This window comes from Festucalex cinctus, chromosome 18 (genome assembly GCF_051991245.1).
Source record: "Festucalex cinctus isolate MCC-2025b chromosome 18, RoL_Fcin_1.0, whole genome shotgun sequence".
Lineage (NCBI taxonomy): Eukaryota > Metazoa > Chordata > Actinopteri > Syngnathiformes > Syngnathidae > Festucalex > Festucalex cinctus.
In genome coordinates this window covers 3,332,319-3,358,371 of record NC_135428.1, presented here as the reverse complement: position 1 = coordinate 3,358,371, position 26,053 = coordinate 3,332,319, and the positions used below count along the sequence as shown (strand labels likewise).

The 26,053-nt window shown below is 40.0% G+C and overlaps 1 protein-coding gene across 4 annotated transcripts in view; it reads right to left on the bottom strand.

Annotated features, from left to right (window-relative positions):
* tspoap1 (TSPO associated protein 1) overlaps window positions 1-26,053 on the bottom strand; it is a 73,116-nt gene that overhangs the window by 13,986 nt on the left and 33,077 nt on the right. Inside the window, exons 1-20 of one of the 4 annotated variants that reach the window (XM_077504839.1) lie at window positions 24,208-24,824; window positions 22,220-23,128; window positions 14,610-14,717; window positions 14,124-14,252; window positions 13,315-13,491; window positions 12,089-12,274; window positions 8,582-8,749; window positions 8,023-8,106; window positions 7,803-7,892; window positions 7,585-7,707; window positions 7,394-7,498; window positions 7,150-7,200; window positions 6,779-6,811; window positions 6,395-6,415; window positions 5,118-5,298; window positions 4,357-4,446; window positions 3,714-3,919; window positions 2,758-2,864; window positions 2,562-2,671; window positions 817-1,686 (exon numbers count right to left, since the gene is read on the bottom strand). In XM_077504839.1, coding sequence (XP_077360965.1) covers window positions 817-1,686; window positions 2,562-2,671; window positions 2,758-2,864; window positions 3,714-3,919; window positions 4,357-4,446; window positions 5,118-5,298; window positions 6,395-6,415; window positions 6,779-6,811; window positions 7,150-7,200; window positions 7,394-7,498; window positions 7,585-7,707; window positions 7,803-7,892; window positions 8,023-8,106; window positions 8,582-8,749; window positions 12,089-12,274; window positions 13,315-13,491; window positions 14,124-14,252; window positions 14,610-14,717; window positions 22,220-23,014 — 3,634 coding nt within the window. In that variant the 5' untranslated portion in view covers window positions 23,015-23,128; window positions 24,208-24,824. Of the gene's footprint in view, window positions 1-816; window positions 1,687-2,561; window positions 2,672-2,757; window positions 2,865-3,713; window positions 3,920-4,356; window positions 4,447-5,117; window positions 5,299-6,394; window positions 6,416-6,778; window positions 6,812-7,149; window positions 7,201-7,393; window positions 7,499-7,584; window positions 7,708-7,802; window positions 7,893-8,022; window positions 8,107-8,581; window positions 8,750-12,088; window positions 12,275-13,314; window positions 13,492-14,123; window positions 14,253-14,609; window positions 14,718-19,544; window positions 20,637-22,219; window positions 23,129-24,207; window positions 24,825-26,053 lie in introns of those variants that run through there. The other 3 variants (XM_077504838.1, XM_077504840.1, XM_077504841.1) reach the window with 3 other exon arrangements.

The window sequence follows — 26,053 nt, the reverse complement described above, 5'->3', positions numbered from 1 at the left end:
CATTTAACATAGAAAACGCATATAGAATATGTCAAATCTAAAGTATCCCAAACTATAGCCGTTTTACACAAGGTTAAAGAATTATTGAACAAGAATGCTTTGTTATTGTTATATATTTTATTAACCTATTGCATTGAAGTGTGGGGGTGTGATGGTAAAACGTATACCGAACCCATTTTTCTTTTACAGAAACGTGCTATTTGTGTCATTTTTAGATGTGGATACAGAGATCACACTCATCCAATATTTCTACAACTAAAAACTTTACCATTTAATGAATTGATGCCGTTTAACTGCCTTAAAACAATGTATAAAGCTCATCATGAAATGTTACTATTTAGCATGCAAATCAAATTCAAAAAATGGGAAAGTGAGTACAAATTAAAAGGAACATATTTTTTCAAAACCTAAATACAGAACAAAACAAAAAGTACAATGTATTTCAACTCAAGGTGTCAATACCTGCATTATAAAAGTAAATCATCTCAGTCTATTTGTATTTTTAAAAAATGTATAAAAGCACAATTAGTGGAAAAAAAATACGTATAGCATAAGGTCATGGTATTGAATTATTTTGTTTGTTATATTGAAAGTTTCAAAATTCAAATAATTATGGAAAAAGTAAAGGAGTTGGCCATACTGGTCCAATACTGTAATTTTGGATGGGAATGTATACCCCCGCTGACATAAAGGTGATGATGTACAGTATTTGAAATTCAGTACATTTCATTTGAATGGGAAAACTATTCAAAAGTGAATAAGTGAGTACAATCAGATGAGCAACCATCTTCAAAAAGAAAAATAGCAAATGCTGACCTGCCATTAGTGTGCTGAAGTTGATGGTAGCACTTCTGCGTTCACGTCTCTCCACAGGTAACTCCCAAGGCGTGCGGTGCGGCCGTGCCTCCACTTTGACGGTGTATTGCAGGCTGGGTAAAAGGTTATTGAGGCACAGCGAATAGCAGCCAGCCTTCACCAGCTCACACTCCTGCTCATTCAAGTACACAATGTGCACATAGTTGCTATTGCTGGGCAGCCAAGACAGGTTGGCAGAGGTGGCGGTGACCCCGTCCACACGCAGCTGCGTCGGAGCCACACAAACGTCCCGACCAATGAGCATGCTGCAGCGCAGCTGGTCTGAGATGCCCTTTTCTGTCAGGCTTTGCACAGATACGCGGTAGGCCTTGAGGTTGATGTCGAGTCTTTCCAGCACCGCTTTGGTCTGGGCACCGAAGGGCACATTGAGCCGCAGCTCCTGGTCCACGTACACGTTATAACTCCACACGTTGCCCCACCCAGCTGGCACCAACGGGGGGTCCCAGCTGATGATGATGCTCTTGGCAAGCTGCTTGATGAGGGTGAGCTTTCGTGGGTAAGGCACAGCGTCCACTCCCGCCTCCTCCAAATCCAAGTCCAGGCCATTGGTGAGGGGGGCTGAGACAGCCAAGGCCGAATTGGAAGAGGCTGAGGCGGGGCCAGAGACAGGAGAGGCCTCTATCCTATCTGAGGCGCGGACACTTGTGTGGAGGTGATGCTGGTGGCTGGCACTGTGCAAACTGCTGTCTAGCAAAGAGTTGTGGGTTATGTCACCAGTCTCTGGCGGATGAGTACCCATGACATCGTCGTCCGATACGCGTTCCACAAAATTAGAGGGGACCAGCCCTCTCCTTCCATCTACCAACTCGCCTGAAAATAAGATCACAATGAAAAAAACTGAAATATAAATTGGAACATAAAACAGTGAGGGGTATATTCACTAAGAATGTGCTGCGTCCAGCGAAATATTGCACCACAACTGCACCCGCAGTCTGCGCCCAGTTACCCACCTATTCACTAAGGATATTGCTCTAATCATATACCGGCACAAACACACCCACAAAACTGACAGCTTGGAGCAAATTTGCACCTGATTTACCACACATGGCAATGGATTTGCGCCAAAAACATGGTTGTTATAGGAACACTTGCAAGAAAGATGACATTATCAGAAAGCGAGGTTGGACCGAGAGTAAGTGTTTATATCGCCATTAAGCTGTACAGAGCAGAGAGGACGACAACGACGTCATTCATTCATAAAGTACAAATTATTGGTGCATCTGGCACGTAAAAATGATCGTAAAATGCCTCCCCGCCATTGCCGATCAGCCCGGCTTACGTTATGTGTCCTCTCTGCCGTGCCACAAATGGCATGCACTGCTGTCATGATCTCGGGATCGAGGTTGCGGCAGGTTTATACATGCTTTCCATAAATGTTATTTGCGTCACGCAAACTACATGCGGCAATTTACGCTGCCGTTAGTGAATTAGACGCTGCATATCAATGAGTCTCATTTGCATTGGGGTTGGCATATTTTGCGTCAAGTGTATGCCAATTACCTAATTGACATATGCGCAAAGAACACCGGCGCAATCTGGTTGGCAGCGCCCTTAGTGACGGATTTCCCCATCTGTGCGTGTTTAATGAATTAGACGCTCCCGGATTGCTCCATTTTTACCGGTGAGCGGCGTGCAAAGACGACGCAAACCTTTAGTGAATAGGCCCCTGAGTTGTTACGACGTACCTTCATAGAAGCCATCATCATCCATGCCTCCGTATACATAGATGTATTCTCCAGCAGTGAGTGGTAACTCCATTTCAGGGTTATCATTGGGGCCATCGTAAGGACTATAGCTATTAAATACACATTTAGCAGTATGTTAGATAATAAAATGATAACTTTGTATAATGTGTCAATTCTTATCCATCAATGTACAAACCTGTAACGTGCAATAAAAACCTGCAGCTTTGATGCTCCTCTGCTGGCAGTGTAAGGTGCAGGGGCCATGTCAACGTCCAGCTCCTCCACCTCACTGGCTGTGTCAACCTGAGAACATCACAAACATGGGATTGAAGCTCAACAGCTACATGATAAATTACAGTGGTGGCTCACTTTTATAGATGTCATGCCAATAATGACATGCAAATTTGTTTGCATTTAAAAGGAAATTTTACGGCTTGCTTTCCTTCTCACTTGGAAGATGGAAAGCAAGCAGTAAAATGTCCTTTTAAATGCAAAAAAAATCTTAAGAATATTTCAATTATTTAAATTGTATAGTTTATTTAATTAATTATTTAATTCATATTTTACATATAGAAATATTCATATTTCAATTAAGCTTTTTGAATGTCTGTAACACACCTGCAATGGGGGATTTCCATTCATCATAATACATTAAACAGTGATGGCATATTTATAGCTTCCCAGCAAACCATTTTTACAACTACTACCATATGACCCACATAATCCAGTGGCAGGTGGATTATTTTACCAAACATCAGCTTTATTGAATTGAAGGGAGACGTGCAGACGAGATGATAAGACCTCTGACCTAACCTGTCTGTCACATTATTTTGAGTAAGCAGAGGAATATAAGAAAAGGGAAACCTGCAGACTGGATGATAAGACCTCTGACCTTGCCTGTCTGTCACATAATTTAGAGTAAGCACAGGAACACAAGAACCTGGAAACAACTTAATGAATGGAAAATCGTGCATATATTCAGATAGGGTGTCTACGCAAGTGGTGAAAGTTATCAAGATTATCATATCCTAATCTGCAAGTACAAGCTATATGACATTTGGCTCTTTTTGTACGGCAGTTATCAAATGCATCCCCTTCCCGAGAGAGCCAATGAGTTAACTAACACGTATTAAAACATCCATCCTCGTATACCTCGTGAGTTGGGCTTGCTTTGTGCGGACTAAGGTGGGTCTCGGACTTTGGGGTGAGGTTTGTTGTCTCAGACTTGCTCGAGGATGAGACTGACTTGCTGACACTGATTGTGGGAAGCTCTCGATGCTTGGTGACCGGCGAGCGCTCCACCCTGGACAGGCCAGCAGCGTGGGGGGTGGTCCCGATGCGTAGTGCAGCAGCCACATCTAACAGGAGAGGAGAGAGAGGACAGCGGTAATTCACAATCCAACTTTACAGGATCTCTTTCACGGGTAGCTCTGTTGGATCCATGCGCCGGCTAGGTGGGTGAGGTCACTGGTTAACATGCAGAAAGCTCAAGGTTGAACCTGGTTGATTAAACAGCGGAGAGAAATCCTGCCTCCATCTGTCCGTACTCAGAGGTCACACTACCTTGTGGTAGCATGTGTCACACCGGCATCACTAAGGGGCTTAACTGATTCCACAGACAGTTTTCACCTCAGCTTTCGAGTCGCGCATCATGCAAGTTCTGTTGCAGTGTTGGACATGGCGGGTGAGATGACAGGTTAGAACATGCCATGCTGTTTGTGAAAACGCCCAACACATTATGAGTAACAGGGACAAAAAAACAAAACAAAAAACTGGGTACCGAGCAGATTATTACCCTCAGGGCAGGAGAGAGTGTCACCTCCCTCGAGACTCCAGAAGGCTATTTCGCTCAGAGACTCCATATCCCATGAGCCATCTGTGCAGTCTAAAACACATGAACAAGTAAGAGGTTTGATGCATGCGCGAGATCTGTGAAGAAGTGAGATTTGCCTGGAAATTGACTGTTTAGTGTCACTGTTTAGCCAGGCATGCCAGAAAGACCTCAATGTGCACTTTTATTAGAATTGATACAAGCAGAGCTGTAAACAGCTTAAATACGGTATGAACATGTTATTTGCATTGTAAGCAGCTGCAGTCTTTTAATATGAAGACATTTTATCAGTGACATATTACTCTTAATACAAGTTCGATACTACTTTTTTTTTTCAGACCGACAACAGTACTCAACTCCAGTAATCACCGACATCAAGTACTGATACCATTCGTACTTGTGATACATAAAATCCCCCCCACGCTGAAAGAAAAAAAGAAAATTTTAAAGAAAGACCTATATCTCCCAAAATAGCATTTCCCTTAAAATTGTATGAAATTATCGCAATTTTCCACTCTTCTCAATTCCAATTTCTTGTTCCATACTGTTGCCTTGACATAAAGATGAGTATCGGCCCGATGCCGACACCCAGTATCTGTACTCGCTCATACTTAATTGAAAAAATTGGATTAACACACCCAGGTTATTCAACCAAATTCCTCATGTATCCTCCTGTATTCCTCATGGATAATTGATTGCTCAAGTTTGGGTGGTTTGTGACTCACCTCGCTCTGTAGACAGGCCCATTCCATTTGACAGAACAGAGAGGCCGGGGTGGTTAAGAAGGCCAGCGCCAGCGAGGTCCGTCTTCGAGGCCTGCAGGCGAAACTTGTCCAACTCTCGGGACAACAAGCCAAACTGTTCACTCTGGCTGCGACACTTCTCCTCCAGATCTCGCACTTTGGACTGCACAAAGGCATTCGTAAGCTTGTTAACGTCATCATGTCAGACAAAAGGAGGTTTCTAAAATTGGGAGTCGCACGGCTGCAAACAAATTGTTCGTCCCCAGTTACAAATACGATGAACCGGAAAACATAACTTCTAAGGAGTCTGTTTATTGTATCCTATACTACTGTTTATTTGCCTGGTATGCAAATGGCTGCTTTTATGGCGAATTTTAATTTGGGGAGTCGAACAATTTTTAAACTGCAATAATCACAAAAAGTGATCTGCCATCAAGATTCCTCTTTAAAGAGTTTAAAGCACACCAGTGAAAACGATTACATTGTGTCACTGAACCATATTTGTAAATGGGGGTGGAATTTTGATTGCAAATGAGCAATAGCATGCAGAAAACATCTCATAGTTATTTGCTGTTACTTGGAAAAAGAATTACTGTGCCAACACAGTCTTATTCTATTCTACACAAATATGGAAGCAAACTCCTAAAATAGGTGTCAAACTACTTCAAAATGACATTTCTGTCACTAAAATAAGGATCATGTGGAATGGGGTGGGGAGAATCAGTTATTTTGTCACTGTAAAATATCAATGAAAACCTGAATAAGTTGAGTCCATACAGTACATTCCTCTTCTCGATTACGGTGCATTACTATTTGTCAGACACACACAGCTAGTTGAAGCTGATGTTCTTGTATGGTTGGACTTGCGGTGGGGATTTCCAGGTTGCATCGCATAAAACAGTCTGATCATTTCCCGTCGGCAACACCTACATTATTTTACATATGCGATTCTTTTTTAGATGCACAAACGTAAGTGAAAATGCAAGACAATTTACGAACCAGTCTGGCATCATTATAGCATAATCATAATTTAAAAAAAAAAAATCTAGTTTTGGGACATAATTAGGCGACTGTTCCAATCCACATAATTCACACTGATAACACAAAAATATTGGGCCAGTTTTAAATGAGCCAAATTCCCCCACAAAATAGGTAATAGACGATTTGTGATTCTAGCTACAGAGGCCGGGCATGATTTTGCGTAAGGTGAGATTAATATTGTGATCCATGTGCTCACGCAGGTTAAAGGTCAACAGTACCTGCATGCAGTCCAGTGTACTCTGGTTAGCACAGATATAAGAAAAGGGAAAAAAAAAAGACATTCAAATACATGCTTCTGAAACAACAAGGTAGGATAGAGCATAAAGAGCCACAGTCGGCAAGAAAATCCTGTCAGGATGCAGTATCACCAGAATGTCTCGTGGCTGTTAGCAGACCATTAATTATGTCTGTATTTTTATTTAATAATCTGTCAATAAATAGCCAATGCAAGTGTGTGGATTTGGCAATACAACTCGTGTTTTCAGGTAGGATAGAGACTTTCTAATGTGATGCTTTTGAGTTGAATAAAGGGACAGAATGTTCAACAAAGAAGCCAAGCAAGAGGAAGTCTTATTATTATAACAGGGGCAGCTATACTCTACCAGCTCCCTCCGCAAAACAAGCTGAGTCAACTCCTAAAATAAAATACACATACCATTTAAGAACATGGTGTCATAAGCAAAATAACATGGGTGGATGACAATTTTGATGTCAACCATCTGTGATATTAGGTAAGCAGTGATATGTACAATAAAATTAAACATTCACACAGTAAGACACTGTTCTAGTGGTTAATTTTGAGTTTCTTTGCTGGTGCTGTCTGTCATCAGCCCATTAGCGCTTTAATGAATGTAAAAAATAACATATAAAGTCTAAAAGAGCAATTAGGTAAAATGGAAATATGTTTGCCCGTGGTGAGACGATATATTATGTTAATACATTGCAGAAATGTTGAACCTCCACACAGCCTCACCTCCAACATCTGAACGACGCCTTCATGCTCCCTCTTGGCAAATAACTGAGCCTAAAAAAAATAAAATAAATAAAGGAAAATATAATCACAGAGATTATTGGGTTTGATTGCTATAAAACAAACCATTCTCTGTCTAACTGTTTTAATACAACCATGGTGCTTTATTAGTGCCTCAAGGTCGCCTCCTGCTGGGCAAAACCCCATCTCATAGACACAATTATGTGCTGGAGGCTGTGCTTCTTACCCGTTGTAGCCGTTTAATTTCATCTTGCTTGAATTTAAGAATAGCCAGAGCCTGCTCATGTTCCAATTCCAACTGCTGCCTTCGCTCAGCGACCTCTCGCATATGCTGCTCAAAGACACAAAAGACTAGTGGTGAGTTGCGAAGAAACCAGTTCAAATTGAAGACATTAAAATGTGAGGCCCGCAGCACACCTTTAGGACCTGCTCTAGGTTCTCCAGTTTGGCACAGAGTCTCTGGTTCTCCTCGAGAACTGAATTGTGTTGAGCGGTCACTTTAGAGAGTTCCTCCCTCAACTCCTCATTCTCAACTCGAGTCTGTGAAACAGGCCAGACATCAACATTTTGGTATATAAATGATCAGACTTTCAGAAATGTGGCAGACAGCAATCGTAGACATTTCGGACCCTCACCCGGTCGAGCAGCTGTGCCTTCCTTCTGAGGAGATCTGCCTCCTCCTTTAGTTTCTCATTTTTGCCCTGCTCATCCTCAAGCTGGCTCTCCTGTCACGGCAACACCGGACACCGTTCGAATAAAGCAATCCCAGTGAAAGTTTAGGTCGAATGCATTACGCAGATTGGAATCCTTTCAGACAGCATAACAAGGAAAAACTGGAGTAAGAGGATCGCTTACCAAATCCAGGCATTTCTTCTGCCGCTTCTTTGCTTCATGCTCAAGAATTTCACATTCTTTTCTCTTCTTTGTCAGCTCACGCTCCTAAAATGACCACACACATAAAAAAAATAAATCATTTACTTCAGTCATCATTCAGAGAAATTGACACATCTTTGTGAGTGGGTACAAACCATAATTGAGATTCAAGAAATCCGAATATTTTTTTTGTGATGGACCAAATAAAAATGCAATTTGCAAAGCACAACACAGCTTTCAGTTTCCATACAGACTTCCCACATGATAGCAATGGAGCGTTACAAAGCTTAGCATGATTTAATTATTCTAAATGCAGCTTACATGTAGTGCCAGCATAGGAGAAATCAGCTTATTTGAAGGCCACAGAACTTTCATCAAGTATTACTATTTTGTTATTATTTGAAACACACCTCTGTATGACAAATATGACCAGTTTTTCAACAAATGAATTGAACTCCAAAGAAAAAAAAAGATCCCCATAGGAAGACAATCTGATTTCAAGGGCAAGTCATGTTGTCAAACTTTTACAGGAGTCACTGACCAGATAGTGAAGATGCTTCTCCTTTGAATTGTTCTCCTGATGGGGGGGAGTCGGGCTGAGGCCCGGATGGGGCGTCAATGGCAGCCCCGAGTCCTCCTCCCCTCCGGGTGTCTTCTCATACCTAGATGGAGATTCATCTAATGGCACACGCGGGGTCTCTCCCACAACCTGACATGAGAAGCATAAATCGGCCAGTCAATCATTTTATATTCATAGACGTAATCTTACCAGTAAGGTGACTGACGAGAATCAATGAACAATTTGAAGGGGATTCCCCCAAGCCTGTGACACGAGGACAACACATCAGCAGGAAGCTTTCACAAAGGAATTAGGAAGGATGTGATGACTTAATGGCAGCAGGCTATTCTTACTGACTAATTATTGGCAGTTTTCCATAAACTGTAGGATCTTTCCAACTGTCTTCCAGGCGGTTAACAGTTGGGAATCATGATCTAATTTTAGTGCAAACCTACTTATGGTCAACAGCTGAACAAGTGACTGTGCTAGTGCCATGACCAAATAACTGGATCAATACCACTCAGCCACACTTTGCAAGACACGCCCCTCTTATAGATCTATTCGATGCATTTACTTATTTTCAGTTATTATGGCCATGAGCAGCCCACCTTCCGAATTCAGAATGGTAGCACCCAATTGCTGTTATCTGTTGGCATTCTCCGTGAAGTAGCCTGCTAACTAACAAATGACTACGAATGTTTATTTATTTTTTCCCTTTTGACATGGTCATTACCTTTATGCTTTACTATGGACACACCATCTTTGGGGTTCCTTTCTGGATATTTCTTAAAACATTTTGGGAGTAAACACGCATTTTAAATGACTCATTGAACGTTAGGAAATGAGAGCGCAGAGAAAAGCGATGGCAAAGGATCAAATTTGAGGTAGAACAGGTGATGGAAGGGATGCGCTGAAACTAATTTGATGTGGAAACTTGGTTGATTAGACCTTTAGTTAAGAAAGTCACACACCTGTCTAAGTAAAGCATCACATTTGGCAAAGCATAGCCAAAATCTAAGTAGTATGAACTGGCAGAGCTTCAAGACAAAAAGTGGAAAGGTAAAAAAGGTTAGAAAAAAATAAATAAATCTGCTGCACCATGTCTCAAAGAGCAATGCGGCCGCTATAATTGTTGCATGGCAGAATTGTGAGATAACTTCTGGGAAGTTAAAGACAAAAGCATTGTCACATTAAAAGTATGGGACGTTGAGATCAAATGGAAAATATATAGTAAATAAGGGTTCGTTTTTGGCTACAAACAGTAAATAAACTTTGACCAACCCAGAGAAGATACCCCGGACAATTTCCAACTCACCAGCTCCCCTAAGGACAAATGGGATAGAAAATGGGTGGATCTATAAACTTAACTCCAACATATCAAAAACATGTGTAAGCTTCATATGGATGGATGGATAAAATGTAAATAACAACACTGACTCCAATTATTTGCAAATCCTTTTCAACATACATTCTATTGAATACACTACAAAGCAAGATATTTAATGTTCAAACTGATGAGTGTTATTGCTTGTTTTTGTAAATGTTCACTCCAAATATGTGTCTATGAATAAACATTTTTCCATGCAACGATTGCAACAATATCAGAGGGCTTGAAAAAAAAAAGTGTGCTTCTACCAGTAAAATAACAATAACTTAAATGGTATTTTGTTTGTGTTGTATGTACACGGTACCTACTGACTCGGTATTCATCCCGCAAAATCAGTTGGGATAGACAGTCAGCCCCCTGTAACCTTGAACATCATTTCTGATGTATTAAAAAAGTATGAAAGGATGAATGGATGCAACTGGGGCTGAAATAAAAGTCATATCCCAATTTTGTGCTGGTCCCAAAAGTGGATACCCAGTCAAGCCTTGTTAAGTGGGACAGTCTCGTGTTTAGGAGATTTTGGTTGCGTCACGTTCCCACCCTGATGTCATGATGATGCTACAATACATATTAACATTACTAAGGGCTCTAGCCCTGAATCACATTATTACCACTGGAAGATGCACGGTAAACATCACCCTCTCCATCATTACATATGTGCGGTGAAATTAATTACTAAATATTCCTGCCCACGTCAGTCCACATCACCAGCCAACGAAAGGATGGAGGGATGTAGCCAGTCGAGGCTAATAAGCACATCTCGGTGGTCCATGCAAGCTGAAAGATCAGGAACAACCTGGGCCCCGGTGCACTAAAGCAGAGACATACCCCATTCAGCGGTCCCTGAGTGCCATAAGCACATTGGTGTAATCCCTGCAGACTACTCAAACGGGTAACTGGATCACTTCTTTTAAAAGCACCTTAATGGATTGGCCTGGCCGTTGATTTTCTTTTTTAATACAGAGCATATCCATGTCCAGTCGTCAAATGCAGTAGCATGCTGTCACTGTCAGCATGTATATCTTTAATATAAAACTGGATTTTTTACTGCCCTTGTGCAATTAAAGTGTTATTTCTACACATGAAAAATGTTGTCAATCCCTTAATCAGGGTTGCCACGAAGCAACCAACTGTGCAGGGAGTAATGTTTGAAATAATTACAGGTACAAAGTGATCAGATGACCTACCCCTTTTGCGTGATCTGAGGCCACATCAAGGCTGTCGCGGGGCCTGCTAGCTATCCAGAGCAGGGCTTGGTCGAAAAGTCTTTGGTGCGGCTGGAGTCTTACCTACCACCCAAAACCCTCTCACCGCTGCCACAGCAACAGAGAGCGGATTACTGGACTGTACCATTCTCTTGTTAGAGGGGATTAGAGTTCACACAACATGGCCCCGTTCTGGGTGTTCGTGCGCCACCAAGTGCGTGTGTGCGGCCCACAAAAGGGGAGATTACCACAATCGGCATTCTCATTTGAGCTTCCCAGGGAGAGATTGTACATCACAGACACTTGCAGATAAAAGAATATCAGCATAAAACCACGCTAAACGTTAGCATCAACACACACAAATATATTATTCTATTCAATCACAGAAGTGAGGTTTTTTTTTACAAATAAGACGCAGCAGTAAATAATGTCAACAGCCGTATTATGTAACTTAATGGACAACATATCAAAGACTCAATCCTGCGGCGCAAAGTGTCGTGAGTGATTCGAGGAATCGAATGCGGAGGAGGAGGTGGGTAGTAAATGCAGAGAGGATCAAGAGTGTGTGAGTTTTGCATCTTTGACCAGGTCCAAGTTCGAGAAAGGGAATCAGCTCATTATGGCTTGCAGCAGATTAGTATCGGCTCAAACGACAAGCCATTATATAACGCGGCAAAACAGCATGCCAGCGTAAACATACCCTCAGATTCAGGGCAAAATGTTATATTACCAAGAGAGTTTCCTCTTTTTCAAATTAGAGGTGAAAATGACAGCAGATGAGGATGATGGGAATACTTGAACTTTATGTGCTATTCAAACGTAATTTCCCACACAATCAAATTAGAGGCATTTGCTTGAGTATAGACTTTTGTAGGGAGTGATTTTTTATTTTTTTACCTTATCTTCCAAAGCCTCCACCTTAGCAGGTGTCTCGCTATTTTCAGGGCCACCAGGATCAGGATTGTGGTTTTGGTGCTGTGAGGTTGAGGTGACGGCCAGCTGCCTTTGAAGCCGGAGAACTTCTCTCTGGGACTCCCTGAGAAGTTTCTCAAACTCCACTCTGCTTGACGGGATGGAGACACCCTACACAGACACACGCATGGAGGATATCTTGTAAACACAGATCATCGAACTCCAGGAAGCTGATGTTCCATGAGCCCGCCTCGGTTAAGCTTTCGAAAATGTTAAAATGTTACAACCAGTTATTACGGTGAAATACGAGCACAGTAATTTAAGAGTTTTCCTAGGATAAGCAGTGACTCGAGCGAGCTTTAGATATAGTGCTGTCACGATCGAATACTTTTAGAATCAATTAATCTATCAATTATTCAATCAATTAATCGAATAATGTGATTAATTTAAATTTTGCATTAAAGTGTACTACAAAAAGCATTTTTTTTTCTCTGATTACTGTTTATTAACCACTGATTGGTGTTTATTTCATACTTCGTATTCGTCGTGATTAAAAAAGGTGGGGGATTGATGTACTATGTTACCGGTTTGGTCATTGTTTTCCAAAATAAATACAGATGCTTGCAAATGTCTTGTTTAGATTAGAAACAGAAGGTAATCAATCTTCTTTCACTACTACAGAAATCAGTGAACAATTTCTGTTGATATGCTGAAATCAGAGGATTTGGACCCTTTTAAATTAAACAATGGCTCCAAACGATTACGCGATTATTAAAATAGTTGTCAATTGATTTGATAATCGATTGCTTGTTGATTAATTTAACATCTCTATTCAGATATGCCACTACTAGATGGCAGCAGTGAATGTAACAAAATGTGATTATAATGTAAAGCCCAAAAATTTTCAGTCCACAGGGAAAGTAAAGGAACAGGCCTCAATGTTCCAATACTTTTGAAGGACATAATGTGTTGCTAGCAGTACAACTGCTGTCCAGCAGAGAGCAGATTTCAGTCAACATGAGCCAAAGGCTGGGCTAACTAGTGACTTAGAACAGGAGGGTAAAACTTTCCAAGATCAGTAACAAACAAAAAAAGCACGGATCAATGAATAAAAATAAATTAAGACCAAACAACAATAAAAAAGAAATAATAATCAGGACTAAAGTAAAGACATGAGTTGCAAGAAGTTAAAAATAAAAAAATATAGATACTTTAGCAGTGCCCAGTCGTTCATCTCGTTCCCTGAAGTTCTGCTGCAGTGCGGCGATCTCCTTGTCCTTGCACAGCAGCGCATCCGCGTGCTGGGCCAGGTCACGTGCTCGCTGTCGTGCAAATGCCCTCTTGTAGTGCTCCACTGATCCGGGCCTTATCAGTGATGGAGAACTCACCTACAAGGAGGAAGTATAATATATACTATCAATTTCCAGACTAAGGACTTGCCTATGGTGTGTCTTGCTAGTTGCTTGGTGGCGGGGAGCGTTTCCTTCCACCAAACAGGCTAACACGGGGGTGACATTATAATTGCAGTAGGCCATAAACTTGAAACAATAAAATAAAATAAAAAAAAAAAACAGTCAGTATGGCAGTAAATGAGCTTGCCTTGTGTCATGTGACACTACTATTTCATTGTGCGTCATTCGAAACTTCAAAACCGCCGTAAACCAAAACCCACTCTTGCAGTTAATTTATTTAAAATTAAAATAAATTACGATGTCATATAAATGTCGTATAAATCTGATGATGGTACCCAGCCCTGGTCATAATATTAAAGAAAAAAAAAAACATCTTTTTGATCATGATTAATAAGGCCCAAACAACAGAGTCCTTGAAACGTTCTAGTCAGATGGATTGTTATTCAAAGAGGGCATGTGGGGGTCTTCCAACAAGGCTCCTATTCATCACATGTATTCAACACTTTGATAATGAGTTAATTCTAGCGTTTGGGTCAGTGTGAGGACAAACTGGCTGGTTAACATAGCAACAATGAAAACATTAGCGGTGTGAAATTTGTGCAGTATACCATTTTGAGGTTAGCCTCCTGCAATTTGCGTGCTCGCTCCTCCAGCCTTTTGGCGAGCACTGCCAACTCTGTGTTCTTCCTCCTCAGCCGCCTGACCTTCTCCTCCGTTTCTGGAGCACTGCTCTTCCGCTAAACACATGGGCGTAACAAATAACATCACACAGTGCCTGCAGTAAATAGTAACTACACACCAAAAAAAAAAATTGTATTTAAAACACATTCAGTATTAATCCAATGCCAACGCGTCATCCATGCCAGGGGTCAGCAACTTTTACTATCAATAGAGCCATTTTAGGCCAAATAAATATCAAAATAATCTGTCTGGAGCTGCATAATATTTGAACGATCAACGAAATACTGCGTTAGTGTGAGTTTAATGTACTGAGAGCTAATTAGAGCTGCACCATAGCAGAAAAAGATGCAGCATTCAATTCATTTTTTATGCCATCTTCAATCATGAACATCAGCTGTTGCTTTTAAACTTACCAACAGGCAATTTTCCTCCCTCAGTATGCTGCATGTCTTCTTAAGTTCGTCCAAAGCCCTCAAGAGTTCGAAGTTCTGCCGTACCAGAAACCTGTAGTCTGCACCATTCTGGAACCAAAATCATTCGATAAATATTAGCACACAAGAAACGTTTTTATTTTACGAGCTCAAGTGTGAATTCTTCTCAACAAAAAGCTTTCCCCTGCAGCCATGACACTTGACAGCTCACCACCACTGGACAGGCTTTTCATTAGCTCGACTCAATAGGCTGACCAACACTCTCAACAAAACAGGAAGAAGAGCTCTGCACCCACGCTACACAGTGGAGAGCGCTGAATCACTGACAGTGCAAGTACCACAGAGAAAGAATCAAGGAACGACATTCTGTAACGGAAGGGAAAAGTAGACTATTTTATTTTATTTTTTTAATGGATTTAATAAATGTCACTCGTGAACAACAATAGATTCAAAATCAATTTGCATGGGTGTAATCTGCACCTCGCAAATTGAGTTGGGATATGCTCCAGTTCCCAGCAACCCTGAACAGGATAAGCAGTACAGAAAAGGGACATGCTGGAGTGAAGGTATTGGATTTCAGTCAGTCAGTCAAATCAGCAGAATATTACCATACCAAAAAAATCCAATCAAACCAAATATATACCATAGTCTATGTCAAGTGACAGAACTTGATTAAAGTATCAATATTTACAAAAAAGAAAAGCTAGCTAAATCATTTTTTTTTCGACAGACATGACAAATTCTGCAGACCAAGGATTACTTTATGTGTTGTGACTCTGTTAGATTGTTATTTTGTACGCAGTTTGAGGAGTCCGCTAGTCCCCAAATGTTGGCTTTGGTCCAAGGATGGTGGTGGACAGCTGGCCCCAATTTCAGCCTTCACCTGCTGCAGTAAAAACAGGAACCATGTTTGTAAAATGTTAAGGGATATTGAAATTGTCTTAATAATTGAGGAAATGAGTTTTGCTTCTTGTAAGTCGTCAGGTCCACTCAAGACCATATAATGAATGAATACTTTGCACCCTCACATTAAATGGATCTGGATCAGTTAACAAAACAGATGCAACTCAGTAGCAGGAGGCCAAGAGTCTCTTTTCTGCACATGCTGTCAGGAGAGCCTCAGCATGGATTAGAGGCGAGTCATCTCCCTATACTGCATTTCAAAGTGCACTTGTGTCGATAAAATATCACGGAAATAGTGAAGATTATTAAACTGCCACAAATTGACACGGCTAAACATAAAATAGCACTGCCTGAGGCAACAGGATCTCGAGTGCATGTAGTCGTGAACATCTCAGCATCCCAAACTAACGCAGAATGTTTCTTAAATGAAAAGTTCAATGGTGTGGGTAGAAATGTGCACTTTTTTAAGGAGTGACTCAGCAAAGTATAAAACTTCCACACCTTCCAAAGCACTGACAGGCTGACTTTGCTGTGCTAGCGCTTGTGTAACTGAGAATCACAGTCCGGAGAGGAACATAATGACTTTACTGTTTGTTGGCATTAGAAGGCCATTTAATTCTGGCAAAATCTTGTCAGCTTTCCATCAGCTTTTCTTAATTCTCAGGTGCTTTGAAGAGCAAGTTGTTACATTATCGACGATGTAATTCGTTAGAAAAGTGTGATGTCACGACTGCAATAGCTTTATAGACGTAGACTAAAATCGTGATCAGTGAAGAAAGTATTAGAAATGTTAATTAGTGACATTTAATTTGTACAACATCCCTGTACCAATACCATGACACTCGAAGCACTCCAAAAGGCTGTCTTATTGTGTGAGGTGATTTTATAAACAGCTCCGAAAGCTCATATATAAATCATAAAGCGGCTCTATGAAGTGTCATCTGAAATCTCCTTCTGTATTTATGACTCGTTTACCCTTGGGGTACCTGATGCTGACGGATTATGGGGGGTCTGCTTTAAGCAGCAAGAGGACAAAGCCAACATAACAGACTGCTTTTATGCCCCCAAGCATGAAGTAATACACCCACATCCCCCGCAAGCACCTTTTGTGTTTGGTCTAAGTAATAAATAAAGAAATGAAATCTGCTTTCTGATCATGTTTTTACTGTTTAATTGTATCCTGTCTAATGTCAAGGAAAATTAAACTATTCTGTATTTATTATAAATTAGAATATAATGATCATTTTGGATCACAAAGTCAGAAAGTGGTGACAATATGCCCAATTTAAATGACAGTCTGTATGAAAGAGAAATCTAAAGTATGGTAAAAAGAAAAGAAAAAAACAATTACATTTAATGTAGCATCTCTATTACAGGCAGGGGAGCCCATTTCATACCGAGCTATTGGCAGACACTAATTAAAAAACATTATTATAGCTGCATCAATCTCTTGGGTCCTACAAATAAAAACATCACAACCCCCAAGGCATCCTAGGATTATCACTATGTTACGTTGTTAGACATTATACAATAGAAAACCACTCCCAAATGATTATTTTGAGTGTCAAAAGTAAAAAGATGAACTGACAAAAAAATAAAAAATTCACAACAAAACGAAATGTCTGATACTAGGAGGGCATTTGGGTATATTTATACTGTGTCGGTGCGACTATTTGATCAAGGTTCAATTGCTTAACCACATCACACACAAACAAAATACACCATCACCAATGTAATTCCACAGATTGAATGATCTTTGCACACTCCCAAGCATTCATCCACAAACGGACCAGCCCCGAGTTCATTGAAAATTCTGTCCAATCAGAACGTTGGCATTCATCCCTCCTCCTAATCAGTCATTCACCACTCGAGCTTTCATTGAACAATATCGCATCACTGATACCAGCTGGAAATTTCCGGAGCGATTTCCAAAGTTCAGAGGCATATCCTTAAATGAACACGCGGATTTCTTAACCTTGTTTTGACAGTCAAACGGTCTTTGTTGTTAGTTAGGATAAATAAATAACTGATATGACTTCATCTCTTTGGTAAAAAAGGATGAGGCAGACATTGGGTAAGAAGTTTTTATAAAACTCTGTCAATCTCAGCATACAACCTCGAACAGTATTCCATAACCAACCAACCACAACTCTTGTATGTTTCATTAAGCATTTTAGTAGCCCATCAAAAAGTAGGTCAGCAAAAGTTATCAAATACGGACAATGATATGGACGGAGTAAGGCTTCGTATTAAAGTAGTAAGTAAAGTATTTAGATAACGCTAAAAAAAAAGAATTAACTTCAGGAAGAGAAATTTCAAAATATATATACAGTACACTCCATAAATGCAGGGTGATATTGAAGTGACTGCATTTGCATTAGACAACGAAAGCAGTGCATGACCTCTGTTCCATAGAGACCGTCTATACGCTTTGGAACGAGACAGCTAGACAGTGGGGTAAGTTAGGGGGGTGCTGAGACTAATACTCCAGGGAATACCCTAACCAGCCTCATCATCAATTATTCTTCAAGTAATAACATGTAAATGTAGGAACCATGTGGAAATATAACCCTTTAGAATCAGTGATGGAAAATATATCTTATAAATGATGGTTATCTTCATGTCACAACTAAATAAATGAGACACTATTTTCACATAATTTGCTCCTTTCTTTGTAAAACGGACAAAGAAATTTGGTTTTCTAAACCAGTTGTTCTCAACCGTGGTCCTCGAGTACCCCTATCCAGCCTGTTTTCCATGTCTCCAACAGCCAACACAGGTGTTTCAAACAATTAGCTAATCAGCAAGCTCTGCACGAAGCCTGACAACGATCCTCAGCTGTGTTGGCTGAAAGAGACATGAAAAACAGGCTGATCGGGGTACTCGAGGATCGGGGTTGAGAACCACTGCTCTAAACATTTCAAACATTGTGATGAATACAATATGGGTTTTCCGATTTGTGCTAGTTTAAGCAAAGGAATGGTCAAATCTGATAATGAGGTCTTGTACAAAACTATAGTGCTCCACTTTCTTGCCTTCCCAAAGGTACAAAGTAGGTCGACTGAAACATGCAGTGCTGGCATTAGTCTCTCTTCTCAACACCTTTGAGTAACACTGTCTCCATTTGGCCTGTTCAGTAAAAGTTGGTTTGCGGTAAAAACAACCTATCCTATGTAAACAAACTTGCAAACTTCCCACAGTGAAAGAATACACAATCAAAAACACAAGGGCCAGGAACACTAGAAAGAAAATGTCTTTTGGCAAAAACATTTTTCAAAACAAAAGTACAAACTACAGTTAAATGATAAGTTACGAGAATTTCCAGCACTATAAAGACAGCAACTAGAGTTCAAGAGCTCTATCATAGTGCAAAATCTTCATAACCTGGCATGAGCTTCATTCCTACTGGTTATGGAGGGGAAGAAAAGTTGAGTCACTCTGTGTGTGCATCAACCAAACAAGCAGACAGGAGGCCATATGGTGTCCAGACAGATGAACCACAAAATCAACAAGAGTTTGTTTTTAATCAGAGGCTGACAGGCTGACTGCTATATTTACAATTCAACATTAGTTGAATACTCAAACCATAATACTGTAATACTATTGGTACCTGGTCATTAATTCTAAAATATTAACCAAAAATTAGCAATCCAGTCAGAAACTTCCATTCTTGGCATTTTCATCACAACACAAGAATATTGTGGCACTCCCAGAGGGACAAAATAGTTGGAGAAGATTAATTCCTCGCTACTTTTACCAGCACTGCCACCCACTTGTATGCAGATCATATGAGGGCAGCATCAGCAGTTTTTCACAGCCTGGAGAAAATAACCATCATTAAATGACTCTGCATGTATTATTGGCATTTTTTTTTTTTTAGGAGGTTACATATTCATTTACAGTAGTTTGCTTGAAATGTTCACCAACTTTCACATGATGCTTTGACAATTCCCGTCTTGATAATAAGCTTCATAATCTTACACAAAAGAAGAAGAGCGCACGAAAAACACGTACCTTTTGTTTCCCTTCTGCTTCAAAACCATTTAGGTTTTCATAGAGTGAATGGTGCCTCTTTCCCAATAACGACATTGAAGGGATTTTGGCAGAGGTTGGCATGGCTTCGTCTGAGACTCCTTGAGCCTCATCTCTCTGGTCTTCGGAGTTCCTCAACTCTTCTTGTGTTTGTTCTAGAGTTTGGATCTCCGGTTGGCACTGCATATTTACATGTGGAGAGGTTTGCTCAGGTGGCTCTGGCCGAGTCCACAGATCATACATCAGTCCCGGTCAAGAAGGACAGATGATATGGACCTCGCAGCACCTTATAACTGGTGGACAAGTGCATGAAAAAAATCCGGCAAGTTCTCTTTGAAACATAAGAAGTCCATAAAAAAAAGGTTGTTTTTTTTCACGGCATATTTTAAATGTCAGACGTCAAAAGGAGGACAGTACACCATGGCGGTAACTCCAAAAATAGAATGAAATCTTCTAAGGTTTATGATGCTCGTTCCACATCATTTAAAGAAGCTGTTGGAAAGTCCCTTGTCCTTTTCCGAGTAATGACGACTTTCAAAATACGGACAGCGCCCTCAAAAAACACATGACACATTTCGGCATCTACTTCCGATGGCAAATCAGTTACGATCATTGTCCCGGCACTCAAAATGTTCTTAGTACAGACTCAAGCGTCAGAGTAACGCTGTGCTACTCATAAAGATTCTCTCTCTCTCTCCATGCCATACTGCTGTCGTCTGCAGCCAATTTTTAATAGCCAGGAAGACACTGACAATATTGCATGTCACGTTAAAGTAATACATAAAGGCCCCAAATAAAACAGCAAACAAGAAAAGATACAAAGAGCCATAAACGCAAGAGGAATCCAACTAACAGGTCCCTACTGCAATGTCCCTGTAAGGTTAAGACATCCGTGGTATTTCATCTCTTCCGTTTGGAGTCCGTGCTCATCGGTGCGGCTTTCTGCCTTTAGCCAGATGCAAGAAGACACGACGGGCTGCATCTCATGTTGGTTCCAGCACCAGAAAGGTGAAAAAGGACGATTGGAAAAATGAGCGTATGAAACGCTGCTTGTCATTGAGGGGAGGGGGTGGGGAAGACTTCCTCATCTTCCTATCACAAAAAGGCAAGCATTCAGGCAGCGCCCAATCATAACAGCGACTACAGCTCGTTTCCATGGAGATGACGCTGGAATGATGTTGGCTCCCTATTGATTGTTCAAGAGGCAACACAGGCTGCTACGCAGGGAGGCTGCATGAGAGCAAGTGTAACTAATTGGAAAGTGTAGCGGCAGTTTTACACTTGTAAAACCAATTAGAAATTTGACAAGATGCTGAGTGATTTTAAAAAAAAATTATCTGACAGCAAAACTATTTATCACTAAAACAATGTTTCTGCTATGTAAACCAAATTATTTTTTTTAAGGGTACTCTCATCAAATCAAATTTAAGATCTCTCATTCTCAATATAACTAGGAAGGCGCAATATGGGTTCAATCATATATTGCATTACTCCAAAAAATAATTAGCAAAACAATTTGTAGCTAGTTAGTTACTGTAAACTATTTACAAAATTGCCAAATTATTTACCAAATTATTTACCAAGTCATCAAATAAAAATAAAACAATTATTTGATTCTGTAGCAATTTTAAGACTTTAAAAGATCTTTGAACAGGGCTTCAAACAAGATTTTTTTTTAGTTAATTCAATCTCATTTTAATGGATAATTAAGAACAAGGGACTTTATTCTGTAAAATCAAGACATTATATGGTGTGGGGGTTTTTTCCCTCAACCAAATTATTTTTTACTCATATCAATAAGGTTAAATTATGAGCACAAAAGAGAATATTGTGATAAGACAAACTATAACCAAGCATTCACTAGAACTCTGACAAAATTTTCCCTTTCTGAATCAGTGTACTCTGCTGTTAGACCAGATTCACTATTTTTTTTAAAGGAAAAGATGGACATTTTGAAAAGAGCTAGTTAAGTTTTTTCACTCAGAAATTCTTAAATTTTACAAGAAGAGTTTTGAGTACATTGTTACCAGTTTATAAAAATAAAAAATAAATAAAAAAAATAAAAAAAAGAAAAAGAAAGAAAACAAAAGCTACAGTAGGGAGGAAACAAAGCAAAACCTTCAGGTTGAGAGACAGCCACTCTACCACCTGAGCCATTCTGATCCTGCCGTGTGTTAGTATATTGATGGTGTAACAAGGCAGAATCATTGGACCTCCAAAATATATATTTTTTGGTCTCATTTTGGACACACACAATGCAGTATAGTCAGTGGCAAACAGAAAAAGTGGCATGGCTCAGGTGGTAGAGTAGCTGTCTCCCAAGCTGAAGGTCATGAGTTCGTTCCTCAACGCTTGACCGCTGTTTAAATGTACTCCAAACTTTCTCTTGTAAAATGTACTTACAATTTTTGAATGTAAAACTTTACTAGTCACAATTACAAAACTAAAAATGTTGGCTTGCTAAACTAAACTTGAGTCAAAAGGTAAGAAAGAAGCCCATCAATGACATGCACAAAACTACGGCAGTAAAAAAAAAAAAAAAAACATTTAAAACACACAGTTGCCGATGGCCTGCTGCCAGTCTTGTAAACACAGATCAATCAAATAGATAATCAATGAAAACAGAAGAGGTTCAATTTGGAAACATTGTCACTTACCTCCATGTTTCTGCCCACGCATTTGGAGGGAGGGGACTCAGCTGACCCAGGAGACTGTGTGTGGTAGGGGGCCTGGTCGTTGCACTGTGCATGAGCGTGACAAATTTTTAGAGCACTACTCCAACAGGTGTCCACTGCAGCACTCGTGGTACACACGTCATCTAAATACAAGTCGCCGCTTGCTGCCTGCTGGTCCTTTTTGGTTTTCTCTTTGGATGAACAAGGGGCACTTTTGGATCCACGCGGCGAGGTGCTAGAGTGGGTTAGTTGAGGTGCAATCTGACTGAAGCTGCTGCCATCTTGGGTTAATTGTCTGGCAATTTGTCTTTTGTGCAGAAAATCTTGGTGGGTGTCTATCAGGTGGCAGAGGATGATGGCCTTTTCTAGTTCCAATTCCTGCCTATGCAATTTATAGACTCCCTGCTCACTATTTATCTTCCCAGACAGCATTAGCAGCAGCTGCTCCAGATTCCGTGTTTTGCGTGCGGAGCCGCCTGACTCAACGTTACTGTATCGCCCACTGTCTTTAAAGGGACACGGCGGTCTGCTGGAGTGTCTGCTTTTTTGGCACGTACGTCTGGAAGTGACCTCCCTCACAGCCTCATGTGCTTCCCGTCGGTGTCTTATCTCCGCAGAGAGGGCCTGCTCTGTTTGCGCCTCCTCCAATTCCGAAGCAGCATGTAGCGTTTCTAGCTGTGGTCCATAGTTCGCCTGGCCCTGGCAGGGTTTCTTGGATGATAATAGCAGAGGGTCATCACCGTCTTTTCTCATTGTGCCACTGTCACGGCACAGCATGCACAGGTGATACGGTCATCTTTAAAGAGTGTATCACGAGCTGATAGGAGGCGCAGGTGCGAGCGACGCACAGTTTATATCAAACATGCAGCATGCAGTTGTCAGACCAGGACACTGGAATGATGAGACAGAGGATGGTATGACAAGAAATGACAATGCAATATGCTAGTGAATTAAATCTATAGTGGGTTAGAAGACAACAAAACTACTATATATGTCTTAAAAAAAAAAAAAGAAACTTCAAGCTCAATGACTACTTAACAATAAAATGATATCTTGTTCAAGAGCTGTAGTAACTGTTCTCCCTTTACAAAAGTCTAATACTTTAGTGACCTCAAATGAAGAACAGTTCTGGATATGATGCAATAGGACGTGTGATTTTTTTATTCAGATTAATTGATTAAAATATGTCTGGATAATTTTTTTTCCCACTTTTTTTTCAGATTCTGCAGCTGAAAGTCAAGCTCGCTGACATGCACGGCATTAGAAGTAATAAAGGAAATCCTTATGGCTACAATCATATTGGTGTCATTGGTTTTTTCTATCAGCAAAGAGAAACAAATTGATTTTTTTTTTTTTTATATTAATACCTGTCTGACAGTGTCATTTAAAGCTGACCATTTTTATATTTGATATAATGATTATCACTATTCGATATGTATTGTGCAACTTGATGCTAGTTGGTGTAGTTACTAAAAGTGTTTGTCAACATTCAATAGATTTGCCATTTATGTAATTAACTATGACTTATGTGACTTGACATTAGTTACTACAGATCAGATGACAATAGAATGAAGACGCATCCTAAAGTGGCTAAAGTCGAACTATTGTTAAGCTACGAATGCAACAAGTGATAATGGAGAGAAATTTTAAAAAAGGAAAAGAAGAAAACAACATCAACAGTATGTCATCGTAAACTATTGTGTGCAACATCCAGACGGAGACGCTTCTTATAACAGAGCAAATGGCTTATTAGTAGTCCGTTATTTAATTAGCTTACGTGAGTAGCCTAAAGTATATTAGAATAAACTATTTGATGTTATGAAGGACAATTTAAAAACAAAAAAGAACGATAAGGCTGTTGTGAATACAGGAAGATTGAATTCGCCGATACTAGCTAACTTTAGTGCGTTTATTAGCCGACATTATCGTAATGGTGACTAACGTCTGACTGCAACTTCAACCAAACTCACCTCATAACGGATGCGAAAATTGCAACGTTACTTCGCTTTTGACTGCATTCGTCGACATGAAAACTACGCGCAACAGTGACACCGTTAGCTCCAAAAGGTCTTTGAAGCCATGCGAGACTGGGGGTTTGTTTATCCGTAAAGAATATGTCACCCGCTGGAACGTCCTGGAGTGGTGCTGCCTTCAAGTACCCTCCGGCGTTTCGGCTTTCTCCGAGGTTTCTTTCACTTCATTCATGACCCAAAAACTTGAAGGCAACATAAATTCAGTCGACGTGCATGTGCAGCATGAGGACCACTAGTGGTGATAACCAGTCAGTGCCCCATTTGATGTTAGTAAAGGAGTCAGGATAGGGTAAAATTTGTCACCACTTCTTCTTTTAATGTTTATGACTTAACCATTATTAATAATAATAATGTTATGTTAATAGAGAGAAGTACAATTCTTGCCATAAAGCTTTGGTGACTTATAAGTGTATTCTCTGAGTTACAGTATTTAAACAGCTACCAAATCGCTAATGATTGTAATACGTGGAGACTTGTTCCTTCCGGACCGTTACATTATGAAACACTGCAAAACTCGATACTGAAAACAAATGACAAAATTTACAGTATCTTACTGGCAGCAGTGATTCAGTAACTTTCTACAGTATGTTACTGCATCTTTAAAAACTCATTCACTGCCAGTCATTATAGAAAATTTTTACATTTCCAATACTCACGTGATATTACATTCAATAATTATATATAAACCGAATCTACCAAATAACAGAATAGACTCCCTACTTTTTGTCCCGTCCCGTTCTTTTATAATTGACAGCAGAAAAATGTAGGTTTGCCAAAATACAGCCATTTCTCCCATGGACTCTGAAACTGTGTTTATTTCCTATAAAATGGGGCAATGATGTCATCTACCGGTGGTTGGGCATCAGTAAAGTTGTTTCCAAGTTTGATATTTACAGTGGAGCATGCTCAGATTCGCCCCCATTTAGCACCGCTCTAAAAAATACAATTGACAAGTATACTTGTCAAAGGCAGTGAATGAGTTAATAAGTATAGTACTGTACTGTAAATTTAGATCCAGTTAATTATTGTATTTTTTTTATGGATTACAGTATTTTACTGGATCGCTGATTCAATAAAATATTATTTATGATGACAGTAAAATACTGTAATTAACTCATTCACTGCCTTTGACAAGTATACTTGTCAATTGTATTTTTTAGAGCGGTGCTAAATGGGGGCGAATCTGAGCATGCTCCACTGTAAATATCAAACTTGGAAACAACTTTACTGATGCCCAACCACTGGTAGATGACATCATTGCCCCATTTTATAGGAAATAAACACAGTTTCAGAGTCCATGGGAGAAATGGCTGTATTTTGGCAAACCTACATTTTTCTGCTGTCAATTATAAAAGAACGGGACGGGACAAAAAGTAGGGAGTCTATTCTGTTATTTGATAGATTCGGTTTATATATAATTATTGAATGTAATATCACGTGAGTATTGGAAATGTAAAAATTTTCTATAATGACTGGCAGTGAATGAGTTTTAAAAAGAAAACAAAAAAAAACTGCATTTTTTATTTGCATGTCCTCTTATCAATATTTCAGTGACGATGGAGGCGAAACTAACTGTTCTCTACTTTTCTGAATCACTTTTAATGGATGAACTTGCCTTAAAAGCAAAGCCAAGCACACAAGCTCAACATGCTTGTTTGCACTGTTGAACATACTGCAATCGTTGACACATTGAGAAAATACATAATATCTTTTTGTAAGAGCAAGACAAGACCTGAGAATCTAAATTTTTTCCTGTAAATAATTATTGGATTTTACTAGAACG